This window comes from Ranitomeya variabilis, chromosome 2, assembly GCF_051348905.1.
Source record: "Ranitomeya variabilis isolate aRanVar5 chromosome 2, aRanVar5.hap1, whole genome shotgun sequence".
NCBI lineage: Eukaryota > Metazoa > Chordata > Amphibia > Anura > Dendrobatidae > Ranitomeya > Ranitomeya variabilis.
Window position 1 is genome coordinate 363,348,495 of NC_135233.1, and position 17,928 is coordinate 363,366,422.

Consider the following 17,928-nt stretch of genomic DNA (forward strand, 5'->3'; position numbering starts at 1 on the left):
ATATATATATATATATATATATATATATATATATATATATATATATATATATATATATATATATATATATATATATATTATTATAGACTCATCCATATATTTTCGGTTCCTACCCGCACTTGTATATCATGAAGTTGGTGTTTTCTGTATCTTGGTTTGCTCAAAATAAAATCTACTATTAAAAATAAATTATGGACAAGTGGGTAAAACTGTCTTATCTTATGTCTGTTATGTCCTAGCGTACGGAGGATTTTATGTACCGTACTTGCAGCAGTTTTTTAATACAGTCCTCTGTGTGATGAAAGGTGGGGGTATGTATTGTACATTATATGTAATTTAATTTTTTTTAAAAAAATTTCCATATCCCTATCAATTTTTTTTCTGAAAAGATGACTTTTCAGAAGTATCACTTTCATCACAGACCTGATTACACTAAAAGGTAAGGTATTTGATAACCCCTCTATATACAGTAGATAACACAGGATCCACCATTCACAATAGGTGATGTCACAGCTCACCTCCTCCTCCTGTACAATGACTGATAACACCTCTATATACAGTAGATAACACAGGATCCACCATTCACAATAGGTGATGACACAGCTCACCTCCTCCTCCTCCTGTACAATGACTGATAACATCTCTATATGTAGTATATGTAAGCCAGTATGAAAACTGCAAGTATGTATAATCATTAAATGGCATCATAGCCCTACCTTAGTCTGTGCTACAGACTGCACATAGCTATGCACTAGGTAGGAGACAGTGCAGTGCTTCCTCAGAGATTATATGTATATTTTTATTATTTTTTGCTCCACTTGTACATGGGGATTAGAGTGAGATATTTCCCTAGCTATAAGACACATTTTTCTTTTTTATAGTTTTTTTTTTTTTTATTCTGTTTTATAATACATCCATTGCATTGCATTTTTATTTAAAGATGCTAGATTATGCATTTGCTGACAAAATTGTAACATTTACTTTCCTGTACACTTCACACATATAGAGAAAACATTTTATAAAGTACCCTTTTAGCATTTTAAACCCCAGACGTAAAATCACTAGAAATATTTGACCTCATATATTGCACCATCCCCCATTTCTTAAGCATTTATTATTTTTAGTGCAGAACCTTGAGCTCCGCTCCACCCATATAAAGAAAATAGTGGACGGCTCCTGACAATGGTTTCCAATGTTAGTAGGGTCTTGTGTGATGGCACTCACAATTATCTGTAATCATTGAGGAGACCAGGAGACAAGTAGTTAAAACAACAACAATTTCCGTAGAAGTCAATGGGCTGTCCATGTAGCACAGACCCTGAGTAGCTGTTCTCTATGGCTGCCAGATGAGTCCTCAGCGGACTGCCCTGTACTATTTCAGAATTAAAGGGTATATCTAACCTCATGAACAATAGCTTTAAGTTAATGTATCACCAAAAAATGAAATACTTGTTCAATCATATTTTTGTGACATGTATTTAAAAAAAAAAAATACTTTATCGCTATATAATTTTTATTTTTTTGCAATTTTCTCAGTGGCCACTAGGTCTGATATTAAACTCCTCCTTCCTATTGGGCACTTGGACATTGGTCGCAATAGTTGGATTCAAGCCCTATTGAATAGTATTTAATGAGCGTGTCCTAATCTGAGCAAAAGTCATTGTACAGGAGGAGGAGGTGAGCTGTGACATCACCTATTGTGAATGGTGGATCCTGTGTTATCTACTGTATATAGAGGTGTTATCAGTCATTGTACAGGAGGATGAGGTGATCTGTGACATCACCTATTGTGAATGGTGGATTCTGTGTTATCTACTGTATATAGATATGTTATCAGTCATTGTACAGGAGGAGGTGGTGAGCTGTGACATCACCTATTGTGAATGGTGGATCCTGTGTTATCTACTGTATATAGAGGTGTTATCAGTCATTGTATAGGAGGAGGAGGTGAGCTGTGACATCACCTATTGTGAATGGTTGATCCTGTTATCTAGAGAGCTGTTATCTGAAATTATTATAATAATTTCTGTGATAATTAGTGTTGAAAAGTCTTCTGTAAAGAACAATAAGTCGCGTCTAGTATAAAGCCTAATGGTCCTTGTAAAAATTGCAAAATTTCATACAAATTGCTAAATGTGTGTGTGTGTGTGTGTGTGTATATATATATATATATATATATATATATATATATATATATATATATATATATATATATATATATATATATATATATATATATAATCAAACGTCATGACGTCACCACTGTGCTCTGCTTTTACTTTCCGGCCGGCACTCAGTCAGTGCGGGAAGCAGACGGCAAGGGACCTGACGGACATCGGAATGTGAGTATGTACTGTTTGTTTGTTTTTTTACATTTACGATGGTAACCAGGGTAAACATCGGGTTACTAAGCGCGGCCCTGCGCTTAGTAACCCGATGTTTACCCTGGTTACCCGGGGACTTTGGCATCGTTGGTCGCTGGAGAGCTGTCTGTGTGACAGCTCCCCAGCGACCACACAACGACTTACCAACGATAACGGCCAGGTCGTATCGCTGGTCGTGATCGTTGGTAAATCGTTTTGTGAGACGGTACCCTAACACCCTGCATTGTTCATGCTTCCATGCTTAACTTTGAGATCCTGAAAAACACAACAAAAAAAGTCAGCAAAACCTGTTTGTTTGTTTTTTACTGCCATGAGATCAGGCTTTGGCTGCAGCAAAAAAAAAAGCAATGTGTGAACGTGGCCTGAAGCTGACAATTTGTTTCCTTGTCTGTAGAGCAGGTGTTTCGGACCCATTGTGCCTTACACGGTTCTGCGTCATTTAGGAGGTATCGCTTCGTACAAGTAAGGTTCCGTTATGTCAATTGCGTGTATTTTACACCACTAGTTCAGTCCTTCCTGTGGGCGATTAGTCAGGGGGTTGTGTCACTTTGTATCTTTAATGCCTTTAGGGTCTCGAGGATTTGCGTGAGAGCGGCCGGTTTCATCTTGAAGTCCTTGCTGAGCGCTTGCACCTTGTCCTGTAGCGCGCACAGCTGGCTGTGTAAGTTGGCGTTCTCGGCTGCCAGCTGGGAGTTGGTGCAGTGTAGTCCGGTGTTCTGCAGCAGAAGGCGATTCCTCTCCTGCAACCAAGAACAGCTGAGATGTAAGGTACGGAGGTATTCACATACAGCCATTTTACTATCTCCCTGATTATCTCCTCACCTCTTCTGTCTCTTTTAGCTTCTTCAGTAAAGTTTCAGATTTCTTGCAGCCGCCAACACAGTGAGCTATCATACGAGAAGAATCTGCTGCCCCCGATACATGGGGCCCGTGTTTTTCACTTTTTCTTTCTACGCTTCCCTGGCTAGTAGGCCAATTCTCCATGACATACTTGTGCAGTCCTGAAGAAGACCAAACACAAGTAAAGTACTAAGCCAGGAGTTCAGGATCTACAAAAGGTTGTAAGTAGTGATGAGCGAGCATACTCAAATAAGGTGTTATCTAAGCATACTCTTTTAGCACAGGAGCATCTTTGGCGTGCTTGAATATTATGTCCATGTTGCCGTGGCAGTTCGACAGCCACAACACATGCAGAGATTGCCTGTCAACCAGCCGTGGCGACTCAAATATCTTATTCGAGCTCGCCGAAGATACTCTGTTAGCAGACGAAAGTGTTCGCTCATCACTAGTTGTAAGAAATTAATTTAAAGGATTCTCCTAGGACTTGTGGTTATTTTATGCCCCCCCCCCCCCCTTTCATTTTTCCTTTTTCGTTGACCTAGCTGTAAAGAGAGCTATTGGCGAAAGGCTCCCTGTAATCACATGGGGAGAGGATAGATCCCCGTGTCGGCCTGCCCCCTAATTGACGATTTCAGAGATTGATGAATCCATTTAAGTGGTTAAACACTAGAAATCAGAGAAGGGACAGTGACTCTCTGGCGAGCACAGTAGCCTCTGATTTATCGGATGTGCCTGGTATTACAGCTCTCTGCAGATCCCGTTCATGTCCATGATATTGGGCCACAATGACAGCTGCAGCCGCTGCAAAATATATGGTACCATGCCTGGTGAACTATGTAGGGTGCAGTTCGGGCCAGAGCACCATGATCACTTTAATCAGCTGATCGGTGGGGATGCTAGAAATCTGCAGACTGGAGATGGGTTTTCTCTAACTTCTGGCTAGTTTTACACTACGTGATTATGACCGAACTGCTTTACCTGTAGTCACATAGCCTTGCTTGGCCACACTCCATATCTGAAAAAAGAAGAAACAAGATCAGCTGTAGAAATAATGCAAGCACCATGTGTCGGGGCATTGGCGAGATGAAACAGGTTTTTAAATTTTTTTATTTAATCTGAGAACACATGATGTAGGGGCTGAGAACCTGATTCCGGCGATGTGTCACTTACTAGGCTGTTAGTTTCTGTTTTCAATAAAATCAGTGTTTTATTAACAGGAGATTATCACTACGGGACTAGGTGTCTCGTGAGTCCAAGTCAACTGTCCCGTATAACCCCGCCCCTGCCACTGATTGGCAGCTTTATGCACAGTGAGAAAAGAAATCGGCCAATTAGTGGTGTGGGCGGGGTTATACAGGGCTCAGTATTCTGAGCTCTGCTGGCTTTGCAGCAGAGAAAACAAGGATTATATCAAAATGACAGCGAGCAGACCAGCAAGTGACACATCGCTGGAATCAGGGGCTCAGCCCCTACATCATGCTGCTGACAGATTCCCCTTTAAAGTTTTCAAAACCCTTTCAACAGGCACAAAATAACAAATATACAGGTCCTTCTCAAAAAATTAGCATATAGTGTTAAATTTCATTATTTACCATAATGTAATGATTACAATTAAACTTTCATATATTATAGATTCATTATCCACCAACTGAAATTTGTCAGGTCTTTTATTGTTTTAATACTGATGATTTTGGCCTACAACTCCTGATAACCCAAAAAACCTGTCTCAATAAATTAGCATATTTCACCCGTCCAATCAAATAAAAGTGTTTTTTTAATAACAAACAAAAAAAACATCAAATAATAATGTTCAGTTATGCACTCAATACTTTGTCGGGAATCCTTTGGCAGAAATGACTGCTTCAATGCGGCGTGGCATGGAGGCAATCAGCCTGTGACACTGCTGAGATGTTATGGAGGCCCAGGATGCTTCAATAGCGGCCTTAAGCTCATCCAGAGTGTTGGGTCTTGCGTCTCTCAACTTTCTCTTCACAATATCCCACAGATTCTCTATGGGGTTCAGGTCAGGAGAGTTGGCAGGCCAATTGAGCACAGTAATACCATGGTCAGTAAACCATTTACCAGTGGTTTTGGCACTGTGAGCAGGTGCCAGGTCATGCTTAAAAATGAAATCTTCATCTCCATAAAGCATTTCAGCCGATGGAAGCATGAAGTGCTCCAAAATCTCCTGATAGCTAGCTGCATTGACCCTGCCCTTGATGAAACACAGTGGACCAACACCAGCAGCTGACATGGCACCCCACACCATCACTGACTGTGGGTACTTGACACTGGACTTCAGGCATTTTGGCATTTCCTTCTCCCCAGTCTTCCTCCAGACTCTGGCACCTTGATTTCCGAATGACATGCAAAATTTGCTTTCATCAGAAAAAAGTACTTGGGACCACTTAGCAACAGTCCAGTGCTGCTTCTCTGTAGCCCAGGTCAGGCGCTTCTGCCGCTGTTTATGGTTCAAAAGTGGCTTTACCTGGGGAATGCGGCACCTGTAGCCCATTTCCTGCACACGCCTGTGCACGGTGGCTCTGGATGTTTCCACACCAGACTCAGTCCACTGCTTCCTCAGGTTCCCCAAGGTCTGGAATCGGTCCTTCTCCACAATCTTCCTCAGGGTCCGGTCACCTCTTCTCGTTGTACAGCGTTTTCTGCCACATTGTTTCCTTCCAACAGACTTACCATTGAGGTGCCTTGATACAGCACTCTGGGAACAGCCTATTTGTTGAGAAGTTTCTTTCTGGGTCTTACCCTCTTGCTTGACGGTGTCAATGATGGCCTTCTTGACATCTGTCAGGTCGCTAGTCTTACCCATGATGGGGGTTTTGAGTAATGAACCAGGCAGGGAGTTTTTAAAAGCCTCAGGTATCTTTTGCATGTGTTTAGAGTTAATTAGTTGATTCAGAAGATTAGGGTAATAGGTCATTTAGAGAACCTTTTCTTGATATGCTAATTTATTGAGACAGGTTTTTTGGGTTATCAGGAGTTGTAGGCCAAAATCATCAGTATTAAAACAATAAAAGACCTGACAAATTTCAGTTGGTGGATAATGAATCTATAATATATGAAAGTTTAATTGTAATCATTACATTATGGTAAATAATGAAATTTAACACTATATGCTAATTTTTTGAGAAGGACCTGTATACAGCTATCAGATCGTGCCCAAAACTGTCGAACGCTCATAATGGAGATGTTGACTGCAGATCTCGCCGTTTGCAATACCTATTCACAAAATCTGCAATAAAATCCACGTGCAACAATTCCGCACTATATCTGGATTGACTTTTAGGACCAAACCCGATAGAGAATATATATATATATATATATATATATATATATATATATATATATATATATATATATATATATATATATATATATATATATATATATATATATATATATATATTCTGTGTGTGTGTGTGTGTGTATATATATATATATATATATATATATATATATATATATATATATATATATATATATAATTTATTTTCAACCTAAATTTCTTAATTGAATAATATAAATGACATTTAATATAAATGTGTCAAACACTCCCCAGTAAAACTGGTGTCGTGTGGGACCTGCTTCTCTATGAGCAAGAACAGAGGGCAGCCCTGTAAGAGGGGTCCTTCTATAATGGCTCACAGGGTTTGTCAGCTTCTCTGATTCGGGCAGTCATTTCAGCAGAAATGGAACCACAGGCTGCGTCATTTCCTGCCTCTTATGACAGAATTGGGGATGTAGAGCACAAACAGTTGTACAAATATTGAGAGGAAGACGTTACTAGCTGTTAGCTCTGTAAAAGGGGTGATGGTTGGGATTGGTATCACTGGCATGATTTCTTGGTAGCTTTAGTCATTTAAAGGTAACCTGTCGGCACTAGTGATGAGGTGTTATCTCAGCATGCTCAGGTGCTAACCGGGGATCCTCGCCGTGCTCCAATAATATGTTCGAGTCCCCGCAACTGCATGTCTAACAAACAGGCAATCCCTGCATGTGTTGGGGGCTTTTTTTTTGTGTCTAGCCAACTTGGTCATGGTGCGGTCGTCGTCACTCCCCAACAATGTCATGCCATCTAAACTTGAGCCAGGGATGTTGGCGAATTGCAGGACCACCGTCTGGAATACCGAGGGTCCTTCAAATCGATTTGCTCATCTCTGGTTCAAGTCGTATGTAAATCAAGTTGGACGGGCACTCTGGGTGTGTCTTGGATATCTGCTTTCAAGTGCATGTACACGCCCCCAGAGCACTTCCAGCCTGATTTGCATATGGCTTCTGCACTACATTTCTCACGACTGGCACATACGGATCATTCTTATTATTGGTTGAAAGCACCTATGCAGCCATGCCACTTCTTCCATATGTAAAAAAAAAAAAGAACAAAGTCCTCAATAAAACAATCACCAAAACAAAACCAAGTACTGTACATTTTTTTTTTCTTGTTTTTAATGCAAAAGTTTTTTGTTTTTTTTTTCATTTAATTTTTTATATATGTGGGCAAAACTCCATGATCCCGCCACCTAACCATCCCTATTCTGAAGACTGTCCATGGCAGAAATTTCTGTGAATGCCCCCTAATATTGATGGCTGCGGTGCTCCTGTGTCCCCTCCATCACTTACCATGGCTCTGACCTCTATACACAGTGGTGACTGCACCTGACTATGTGGCTCGCTCCCTTCCATGTGAGCGCTGCTCCCTTATCAGTCAGTAGTCAGACCCCCCCACAAATCCGATGATCGCAGGGGGTCCGACTGCTGTGACCCCAAATAATCTCATGCCTCCAGAGACCATGACGTAATAAAAGTTGCTTTTGACATATCCCCTTTATATCACGCATATGTCTCTGCCACCAACACAGTTACAATGAAGCAAGTTTGCCAATACTACAAACGTTCTGCAGTTTTGTGTATGCAGCAGCTATGCAAACTTTTGTCACCATGGTTACAGATTGCACTGAAGTTTGCTTCTGTGTTTCCTATGAAAGGGAATATCACGACTGCAGGTTCAGACTACGTGGGCTTAGTTTGTAGTCTGTAACCACGGAGACGCATAGGTCTGCATAGAAGCTGTCGGCGCTCCTTGCTTGCTGCGGTTTCTTACACAGTTGGCACACAGCGGCGTTTCCTTCAGACGGATCTCCACCAGACTCTGCAAAAAAGGAAGTCCTAGTCTGGAGCACACTTGACTGGCTTTCATAAAATACGCCGTCATCTCCTCGCGGGCGACCGGACCCTCTCTGTGTGGGGAAAAAGAAATCAACTTGGAGTAGGTCACATAGAAGAGTTCCAAACAGAATGAGCTCGCTAATGGATTCTCAGTTCACTCGTTCAGCAGCCAGTGCAACACAGAGGCTATCAACGGTGCAACGTTTTTAATAAAACCAAATTGCATTAAAGCATAAAAAAGCCCAAATCTTGACAATCCTTTAATGCGCCTTTGCCCCCCATATAGATTGCATTGGCCTCAAGCACGGACAGACTGATCTATCAGTGACCGGGGAACATTATGGACAGAAATGCCCCCTGGAAAATCTGAATTTAAAGGCTTGTCTATTTCTAGGGGCAGGATCTATCTCTAAGGGGACCTTTAAATGCAGAATAATAGCATTATCGGAGGTGATGGGCTCCTTTAAACATTTTGCACCTTTTTTTTAGTTTCTGCACATTTAGTTACGATGCGGTCATAAATCAGCTGAAATGAGCACAGAAAAAGACATAAAACGGTTACAAAGCCTCTCTTCATTACAAGCTCACTGACAGATTCTCAGTTAACTCATTCTGCAGGCAGCAATTGACAATGCCGCACACGCTGTAGAAGGCAATCGTTTGCTCTGACTTCTATTTAAACGTTTAAATGCCGCTGTCAATTACTGACCGCCCCATAAAAATAAATATTTCTTTTTAGGAGGATTTTTCACCAAATTTTTCATGTTGAACTGGACATTCAATTTTTTATTTTTTTTTTTTCCTCTCTAAATGTTGATTCTTGCGGAAATATTAGCAATCAAATATTTGGAACCTAATGAGTTAGCTTTTGTTACGCCAAGTTGGTGTTAAGTCATTATTTCTTTGCAATGGAGAGGTGAAATAAAAAAAAAAAACTTAATACATTGTATGTCCAGTGCAGCATGAAGAATTTTTTTTTTTTTTTTGAATGCTCCTCTTTGGGGAAAAAGTCTACAAAAGAAAAAAAAAACACAAACCATTTTTTTTTTTTTTCTTTTACTAACTTTAGCAAAAAAAAAAAAAAATTGCACTTAGCAAACCTTCTAGTTTTTGTTTTGTTTTTATAAGTGCAATTTTTTTTTTTTTTTTGCTAAAGTTAGTAAAAGAAAAAAAAAAAAAATGGTTTGTGTTTTTTTTTTTTTCTTTTGTAGACTTTTTCCCCAAAGAGGAGCATTCAAAAAAAAAAAAAAAATTGCACTTATAAAAACAAAACAAAAACTAGAAGGTTTGCTATCACTGTAACCGTACTGACCAGGAGAATTTAGTTGTCAGGTAATTTTTTTTTTTTTTTTTTTACTGCACAATAAAAAACAGAAGAAAAAAATAAATGTTAAAACTGCTTTGTTTTTTGCTGCCTTTTGTTTTTTTGTTTTTTTCCTGGTTGTTTTTTTTCAGTACATTATTTGGTAAATGGTGTTATTAAAAACTACAAATACCCACGTTGGGCTATGTAGACCGAAAAATTACTAAATAAATAAAATACAAATATGGATTTTTGTGTACTCACCGTAAAATCCTTTTCTCAGAGCCATTCATTGGGGGACACAGCAAGAACACGGTCTGTGTCCCCCAATGAGGCGAAGGAGAAATGTAGGATTCTTGGAAAAAGGGAAAGAGGGGGGGGGGGGGGGGGGAAGAAAAAACATAAGGGCAAAAATGAAAATTTGGTTTGGAAAACAGGAGTTAAAGGTACTTAAAAAAAAATAAAAAAAAAAAAAAAATTGGTTAATATAGGCAATACTTGGATGGGGACCCAAGTTTTTAATGTGCAGCCTTTTCTGATTCAGGCTTAACACACTGGTGTGAGGCATCAGTGGAACTGTAAGAGAGTGCATCATTAAAGGGATACTCCAGTTAAGATTGTAGTTTCCCATGTGCATTTCCATCCTACTTGATGACCTTAGACTATACGAGGCAGTTGGTCACCGGTCACCGTGACATTCCCCAGTTTCCACGCTGCCTGTGCCATCCATGCTGCTACACAGAGCCTCTCCTTAGGCCGGCGTCACACTCGGCGTAAGACAATACGGTCCGTATTTTACGGCCGTAATACGGCCGAAATACGGTGAAATGTTCCCAAAATAGTGATCCGTAGGCAGGGTGTGTCAGCGTATTTTGCGCATGGCATCCTCCGTATGGCATCCGTACTGCGAGATTTTCTCGCAGGCTTGCAAAACCGACATCTAATGGATTTATGTGCTCAAATGTTCATTAAAACATATATACAGTGTATATATATATATATATATATATATATATATATATATATATATATATATATATATATATATATATATATATATATATATATGTCATTGAGACACATATATATATATTCTGTATTTAGATTTCATTCAGCGCGATATCTGTGAACAGCCGCTAATTCAATTGCCGGCTTTTCATTTCTCCTGCACAAACCCGACAGGATATGAGACATGGTTTACATATAGTAAACCATCTCATATCCCCTTTTTTTTTGCATATTCCACACTACTAATGTTAGTAGTGTGTATGTGCAAAATTTAAGCGCTGTAGCTGCTAAAATAAAGGGTTAAATGGCGGAAAAAATTGGCGTGGGCTCCCGCGCAATTTTCTCCGCCAGAGCGGTAAAGCCAGTGACTGAGGGCAGATATTAATAGCCAGGAGAGGGTCCATGGTTATTGGCCCCCCCGTGGCTAAAAACATCTGCCCCCAGCCACCCCAGAAAAGGCACATCTGGAAGATGCGCCTATTCTGGCACTTGGCCACTCTCTTCCCACTCCCTGTAGCGGTGGGATATGGGGTAATGAAGGGTTAATGCCACCTTGCTATTGGAAGGTGACATTAAGCCAGATTAATGATGGAGAGGCGTCAATTATGACACCTATCCATTATTAATCCAATTGTAGGAAAGGGTTAAAAAACACACACACACATGATTGAAAAGTATTTTAATGAAATAAACACAGCGGTTGTTGTAATAATTTATTGTTCTCTCAAATCCATTTGCAGTCCCTCGCTTGGCAACATAATAAACGCACAAGATACATACCTTCTGATGTACTGTCAGGTCCAACGATGTAATCCATCTGAAGGGGTTAACTAATATTACAAGCAGGAGCCCTGCTATAATGCAGCTGTGCTCCGTGCTTGTAATTCCCCTGCGAATGAATGAAATGTAGGTCATTGACCTACATTTCCTTCAGTCGCGGTGATGCGCCCCCTGGTGGATGTCCTCATATGACCTGGAGCGTGGGAAAAAGTTCCCAGGCTGCAGTTCATGAGAACATCCACCAGAGGGCGCCTCACCGCGAATGAATGAAATGTAGGTCAATGACCTACATTTCATTCATTCGCAGGGGAATTACAAGCACGGAGCACAGCTGCATTATAGCAGGGCTCCTGCTTGTAATATTAGTTAACCCCTTCAGATGGATTACATCGTTGGACCTGACAGTACATCAGAAGGTATGTATCTTGTGCGTTTATTATGTTGCCAAGCGAGGGACTGCAAATGGATTTGAGAGAACAATAAATTATTACAACAACCGCTGTGTTTATTTCATTAAAATACTTTTCAATCATGTGTGTGTGTGTTTTTTAACCCTTTCCTACAATTGGATTAATAATGGATAGGTGTCATAATTGACGCCTCTCCATCATTAATCTGGCTTAATGTCACCTTCCAATAGCAAGGTGGCATTAACCCTTCATTACCCCATATCCCACCGCTACAGGGAGTGGGAAGAGAGTGGCCAAGTGCCAGAATAGGCGCATCTTCCAGATGTGCCTTTTCTGGGGTGGCTGGGGGCAGATGTTTTTAGCCACGGGGGGGCCAATAACCATGGACCCTCTCCTGGCTATTAATATCTACCCTCAGTCACTGGCTTTACCGCTCTGGCGGAGAAAATTGCGCGGGAGCCCACGCCAATTTTTTCCGCCATTTAACCCTTTATTTCAGCAGCTACAGCGCTGAAATTTTGCACATACACACTACTAACATTAGTAGTGTGGAATATGCAAAAAAAAGGGGGATATGAGATGGTTTACTGTATGTAAACCATGTCTCATATCCTGTCGGGTTTGTGCAGGAGAAATGAAAAGCCGGCAATTGAATTACCGACTTTTCACTAACACCGCTGCGTATTTCTCGCAAGTCACACTGCTGGTCCGTGTGGAATCCGTATTTTTCTCGCCCCCATAGACTTTCATTGGCGATTTTTTTGCGCAGTACGCTGACAAACGCAGCATGCTGCGATTTTGTACGGCCGTAGAAAGCCGTATAATACTGAACCGTAATATACGGCTAATAGGAGCAGCCCCATTGAGAATAATTGTGCCGTATGTTATGCGAGTTTTACGGACGTAGTTTCTGCGCTCTTACGTCCGTAAAACTCGCCAGTGTGACGCCGGCCTTACACTCACATCATACACTATATAGCTTCTGATCCATGTAATTTGGGACAACATACCTGTCTTTTTCCAAAATTTGACAAGGAAAGGGAAAACTAGAAATCACTTTTTCAAAGTCTTCCCGGGATATGAGGCCTCGTTCATCTGGATCATAGAACTGGAAAACAGACTAGAAGAAGAAAAGTGGGAAGTCATTTGGGGGACAAAAACCAATAAATAAACAACGGGGTCTAATTGATGTTTCATGGTCATCTATAAGCTGTGATAAAATATTAATGTTTTCTTTAAGGAAAAAAACAAGAGGGTCACAATATGTCGCCCTAGTATATAAATCTCTGCATCCCAGTAAAAAAGAGAGGGCTCCGTGTTAATTTGGAGTTGGGTGCAATCTCTCACATATGGAAAAACTGAAGCCGCTTGCAAATCTAAGACTGGCTATGTGCACATAAGAGTTTTTCAAGAAGATTTAGGAGCAAAAACTGAGCGGAAACTTCCCAAATCCCCCTCCAAATCTCAAAACTTCTCCAAAACTTGGAGCTTCTGTCCAGTTTCTGCTCCAAAAACCCTGTAAAAAGACTCCATGCCCACATAGATTTTCTTTGCAGACATTCAAAAGTGTTTTTTTTTTTTTTTAAAGTGGAAACTTCTTCAGCAAATGCTCCTTTTTGGGAGAGTTTTTTCTTTTCCTGAGATATTTACGGAAGCAGTTTTGAAGAGTTTCTTAAATATTTTCGAAAACTTGTTGTTTGTTTTGCAAGCATTTATTTTGATACTGAATTCAAGACCCGCTTATATGCACTTTTTTTTTTTTTTTTCAACAAGCGGTTTTAAAAAATCTGCAATTAAAAAAACTCCTAAAACAATCTCTACATATAAACATCAAACAGGATTAACATTGAAATGAACAGAAATCTTTCACTCAGTTTTTTCATTTTTTAGGCGATTTTTGTGGCCTTTTTTTTGTTGTTGATAGAATCTGCTTTAAGAAAAACTCTACCTATAGCACAATCCCCACTGTGTATAAAACTTGCACAGGAAACTGTGGTCAGGAAGTGAGTGTGTGTCCGCGATCTCTGGCTCTCTGCCTAAATTTATTTGTTGAATTTGACAAACTGCACTCAAGACCTGATGCATAACCCTAACATCCTACTTCCCAAAGTCATATTCCCAGCTGTCCAGGAGGAGGCCGTGCTGCTGACTTTTTGATATAGGTATTTTAGCACATTTTCCTGACAATTTAGTTAAACGTGATTTTTTTTTTTTTTTATAACTGTAATTTTTTACATTTTTTATAAATATTTTCCATATCACTATCGGAATGGTATAAGTTGCATGGAGCTGGTCAGATCTGACTTTAGTCATACAGTACGGACAGGGCCGTATTTAGAGTTTCTGCTGTCCTAGGCACTTTTCGTGCTGCCTCCCCCATTGGCGAGTATGACTAATGCAGACACTATCGGCAGTGACTTAGGCTACTTTCACATCAGCGATTTTTGACATTTGCGGCAGATCCGGCAGTTTTTCTGCATCCGTAACGGATCACTTATGGCAACACTGTGTTCGGCCTCATTCATTCCCTATGGGATTTGCAGCACTTGCAGTTTTGCTGCGATCCGGCAAATGCGGTACTTGCAGCAACAGGAAAAAAAATGCTGCTAGCAGTGTTTTTTTTTTTTTTTTGTCTCACCTCAAGTGCAGCACATGTCCGCAAGTCCCATAGGGAATGAATGAGGCCGAACGCAGAGTTGCCGGTCCGTAAGTGATATGTTACGCAACAGATGCGGAAAAACTGCAGTATCTGCTGCGAACGGAGAAAATCGCCTTTCCATTAGTTGTCATGTGAGAATCTGGTGGATCTCATACACAGTACATGGTCAGTTGATTCTGCCACGGTTGCAAGGTTTGGCTGACAGATTTTTAAGGGGAACCTGTCAGTCGATTCATACTACCAAAACCACGGGCAGCATCAGTCAGACTGCAAACAGGGAAGTTTATCTCTGGAATGCCGGACGTTTCAGAGAGAATAGTTTGAAGAGCTGGATGGGTAATTTAGTGAGAGAACGGACTAATCTCTTGCTATCGTCTGTGGGCTTCTCACTCCATGTCTCTAGATCAGGGGTGAGCAATTTATTTTCCTGAGGGGCCAGATGAAAGACCATGACTGTTGTGGAGGCCGAACCAATAGCATGAAAATAATTATACTCCATATTAATTAATATTAATTGTATCACTTAATATTGAGCAGAATAAAGTATGCTGACACCCCCTATATATCTTTAAACCCCCTACAGCCCCTTATATACAGCATGAGCCCCACACAGCCTCCCCATATACACTGCATGAGCCCCACACAGCCTCCCTATATACAGCATGAGCCCCACACAGCCTCCCTATATACAGCATGAGCCCCACACAGCCTCCCCATATACAGCATGAGACCAGCCTCTCATCTCAGCAGCCTCCCCTCTCCAGCCTCTCCTCACCAGCCTCTCATATCCTCCCCTTAGCAGCCTCCCCTCTCCTCACTCACATCAGCAGCCTCTCATCTCACCAGCCTCTCATCTCCTCTCCTCAGCAGCCTCCCCTCACCAGCCTCTCATCTCTCCTCAGCAGCCTCTCATATCCTCCCCTTAGCAGCCTCACCTCAGCAGCCTCTCCTCCTCAGCAGCCTCCCCTCACCAGCCTCTCATCTCAGCAGCCTCCCCTCACCAGCCTCTCATCTCTCAGCAGCCTCTCATATCCTCACCTCAGCAGCCTCTCATCTCCTCAGCAGCCTCCCCTCTCCTCACCAGTCTCTCTTCTCCTCAGCAGCCTCCCCTCACCAGCCTCTCATCTCCTCAGCAGTCTCTCATCTCTCCTTTCCAGCCTCTCATCTCCTTACCAGCCTCTCATCCCCTCTCCTTTCCAGCCTCTCATCCCCTCCTTTCCAGCCTCTCATCTCCTCTCCTTACCAGCCTCTCCTCTCCAGCCTCTCATCTCCTCTCCAGCCTCTCATCTCCTCTCCAGCCTCTCATCTCCTCTCCAGCCTCTCATCTCCTCTCCTTACCAGCCTCTCATCTCCTTAGCAGCCTCTCATCTCCTCTCCAGCCTCTCATCTCTCCTTTCCAGCCTCTCATCTCTCCTTTCCAGCCTCTCTTCTCTCCTTTCCAGCCTCTCATCTCCTCTCCAGCCTCTCATCTCCTCTCCAGCCTCTCATCTCTCCTTTCCAGCCTCTCATCTCCTCTCCAGCCTCTCATCTCCTCTCCAGCCTCTCATCTCCTCTCCAGCCTCTCATCTCCTCTCCAGCCTCTCATCTCCTCTCCTTACCAGCCTCTCATCTCCTTAGCAGCCTCTCATCTCCTCTCCAGCCTCTCATCTCTCCTTTCCAGCCTCTCATCTCTCCTTTCCAGCCTCTCATCTCTCCTTTCCAGCCTCTCTTCTCTCCTTTCCAGCCTCTCATCTCCTCTCCAGCCTCTCCTCTCCAGCCTCTCATTTCCTCTCCAGCCTCTCATCTCCTCTCCAGCCTCTCATCTCCTCTCCAGCCTCTCATCTCCTCTCCAGCCTCTCATCTCCTCTCCAGCCTCTCATCTCCTCTCCAGCCTCTCATCTCCTCTCCAGCCTCTCATCTCCTCCTTTCCAGCCTCTCATCCCCTCTCCTCAGCAGCCTCTCATCCCCTCTCCTCAGCAGCCTCTCATCCCCTCTCCTCAGCAGCCTCTCATCCCCTCTCCTCAGCAGCCTCCCCTCACCAGCCTCTCAGCAGCCTCCCCTCACCAGCCTCTCATCTCTCCTTTCCAGCCTCTCATCTCTCCTTTCCAGCCTCTCCTCTCCTTTCCAGCCTCTCCTCTCCTTTCCAGCCTCTCCTTTCCAGCCTCTCCTCTCCTTTCCAGCCTCTCCTCTCCTTTCCAGCCTCTCCTCTCCAGCCTCTCCCCTCCTCTCCAGCCTCTCCCCTCCTCTCCAGCCTCTCCCCTCCTCTCCAGCCTCTCACCTCCTCTCCAGCCTCTCACCTCCTCTCCAGCCTCTCACCTCCTCTCCTCAGCAGCCTTCTCCCACAAACATGACCTGCTTCTCTGCAGTCTGCTCCAGTGCTCCTACATTAAGAAGAGCGCGCAGCGTGTCACATGACCGGCATCAGGACCATGATGCACTTGGGCCTGCTGCTGCTTAAAGGTACAACACCCATTTCTGCCCCATCCAGTAGTCAGTATGCCCTGATGGCGGCCCTGCGCCCGAGACCCCCTCCCCCAGCAGCAGCCAGGACTGAGGTGGGTGGGCGGGGCAACCCCGGACTTTAAAAAAAATATATATATATTTTTTTTTAAAAACTTGCTCAGGTGCCGCCCCCTGCATTGTCCCCGCCCTAGGCACGTGCCCTCAAGTGCCTAGTGGCAAATACGGCCCTGAGTACGGACCAAAAGTTTGGACACACCTTCATGACTGAAAATTGTACATTCACACTGAAGGCATCAAAACTATGAATTAACACATGTGGAAATATATACTTAACAAAAAAGTGTGAAACAACTGAAAATATGTCTTATATTCTAGGTTCTTCAAAGTAGTCACCTTTTGCTTTGACTGCTTTGCACACTCTTGGCATTCTCTTGATGAGCTTCAAGATGTAGTCACTGATAATGGTTTTCACTTCACAGGTGTGCCCTGTCAGGTTTAATAATTGGGATTTCTTGCCTTATAAATGGGGTTGGGACCATCAGTTGTGTTGTGCAGAAGTCTGGTGGATACACAGCTGATAGTCCTACTGAATAGACTGTTAGAATTTGTATTATGGCAAGAAAAAAGCAGCAAAGTAAAGAAAAACGATTGGCCATCATTACTTTAAAAGTTTTCCCAATTTTTCGGACTTACTGACCTTCATTTCTTAAAGTGTCCCCAAGTGCAGTAACAGAAACCATCAAGAGCTACAAAGAAACTGGCTCACATGAGGACCGCCCCAGGAAAGGACCAAGAGTCACCTCTGCTTCTGAGGATAAGTTTATCCGAGTCACCAGCCTCAGAAATCGCAGGTTAACAGCAGCTCAGATTAGAGACCAGGTCACTGCCACACAGAGTTCTAGCAGCAGACACATCTCT

At 42.5% G+C, this 17,928-nt stretch overlaps 1 protein-coding gene across 2 annotated transcripts in view; it reads right to left on the minus strand.

The window, feature by feature from the left end:
* Positions 1-2,670: 2,670 nt before the first annotated feature.
* RASGRP4 (RAS guanyl releasing protein 4) overlaps positions 2,671-17,928 on the minus strand; it is a 54,372-nt gene continuing 39,114 nt past the window's right edge. Inside the window, exons 12-16 of one of the 2 annotated variants that reach the window (XM_077285742.1) lie at positions 12,920-13,029; positions 8,344-8,479; positions 4,203-4,239; positions 3,207-3,385; positions 2,671-3,124 (exon numbers count right to left, since the gene is read on the minus strand). In XM_077285742.1, coding sequence (XP_077141857.1) covers positions 2,915-3,124; positions 3,207-3,385; positions 4,203-4,239; positions 8,344-8,479; positions 12,920-13,029 — 672 coding nt within the window. In that variant the 3' untranslated portion in view covers positions 2,671-2,914. The remainder of the gene's footprint in view (positions 3,125-3,206; positions 3,386-4,202; positions 4,240-8,343; positions 8,480-12,919; positions 13,030-17,928) is intronic. The other variant, XM_077285743.1, reaches the window with a different exon arrangement.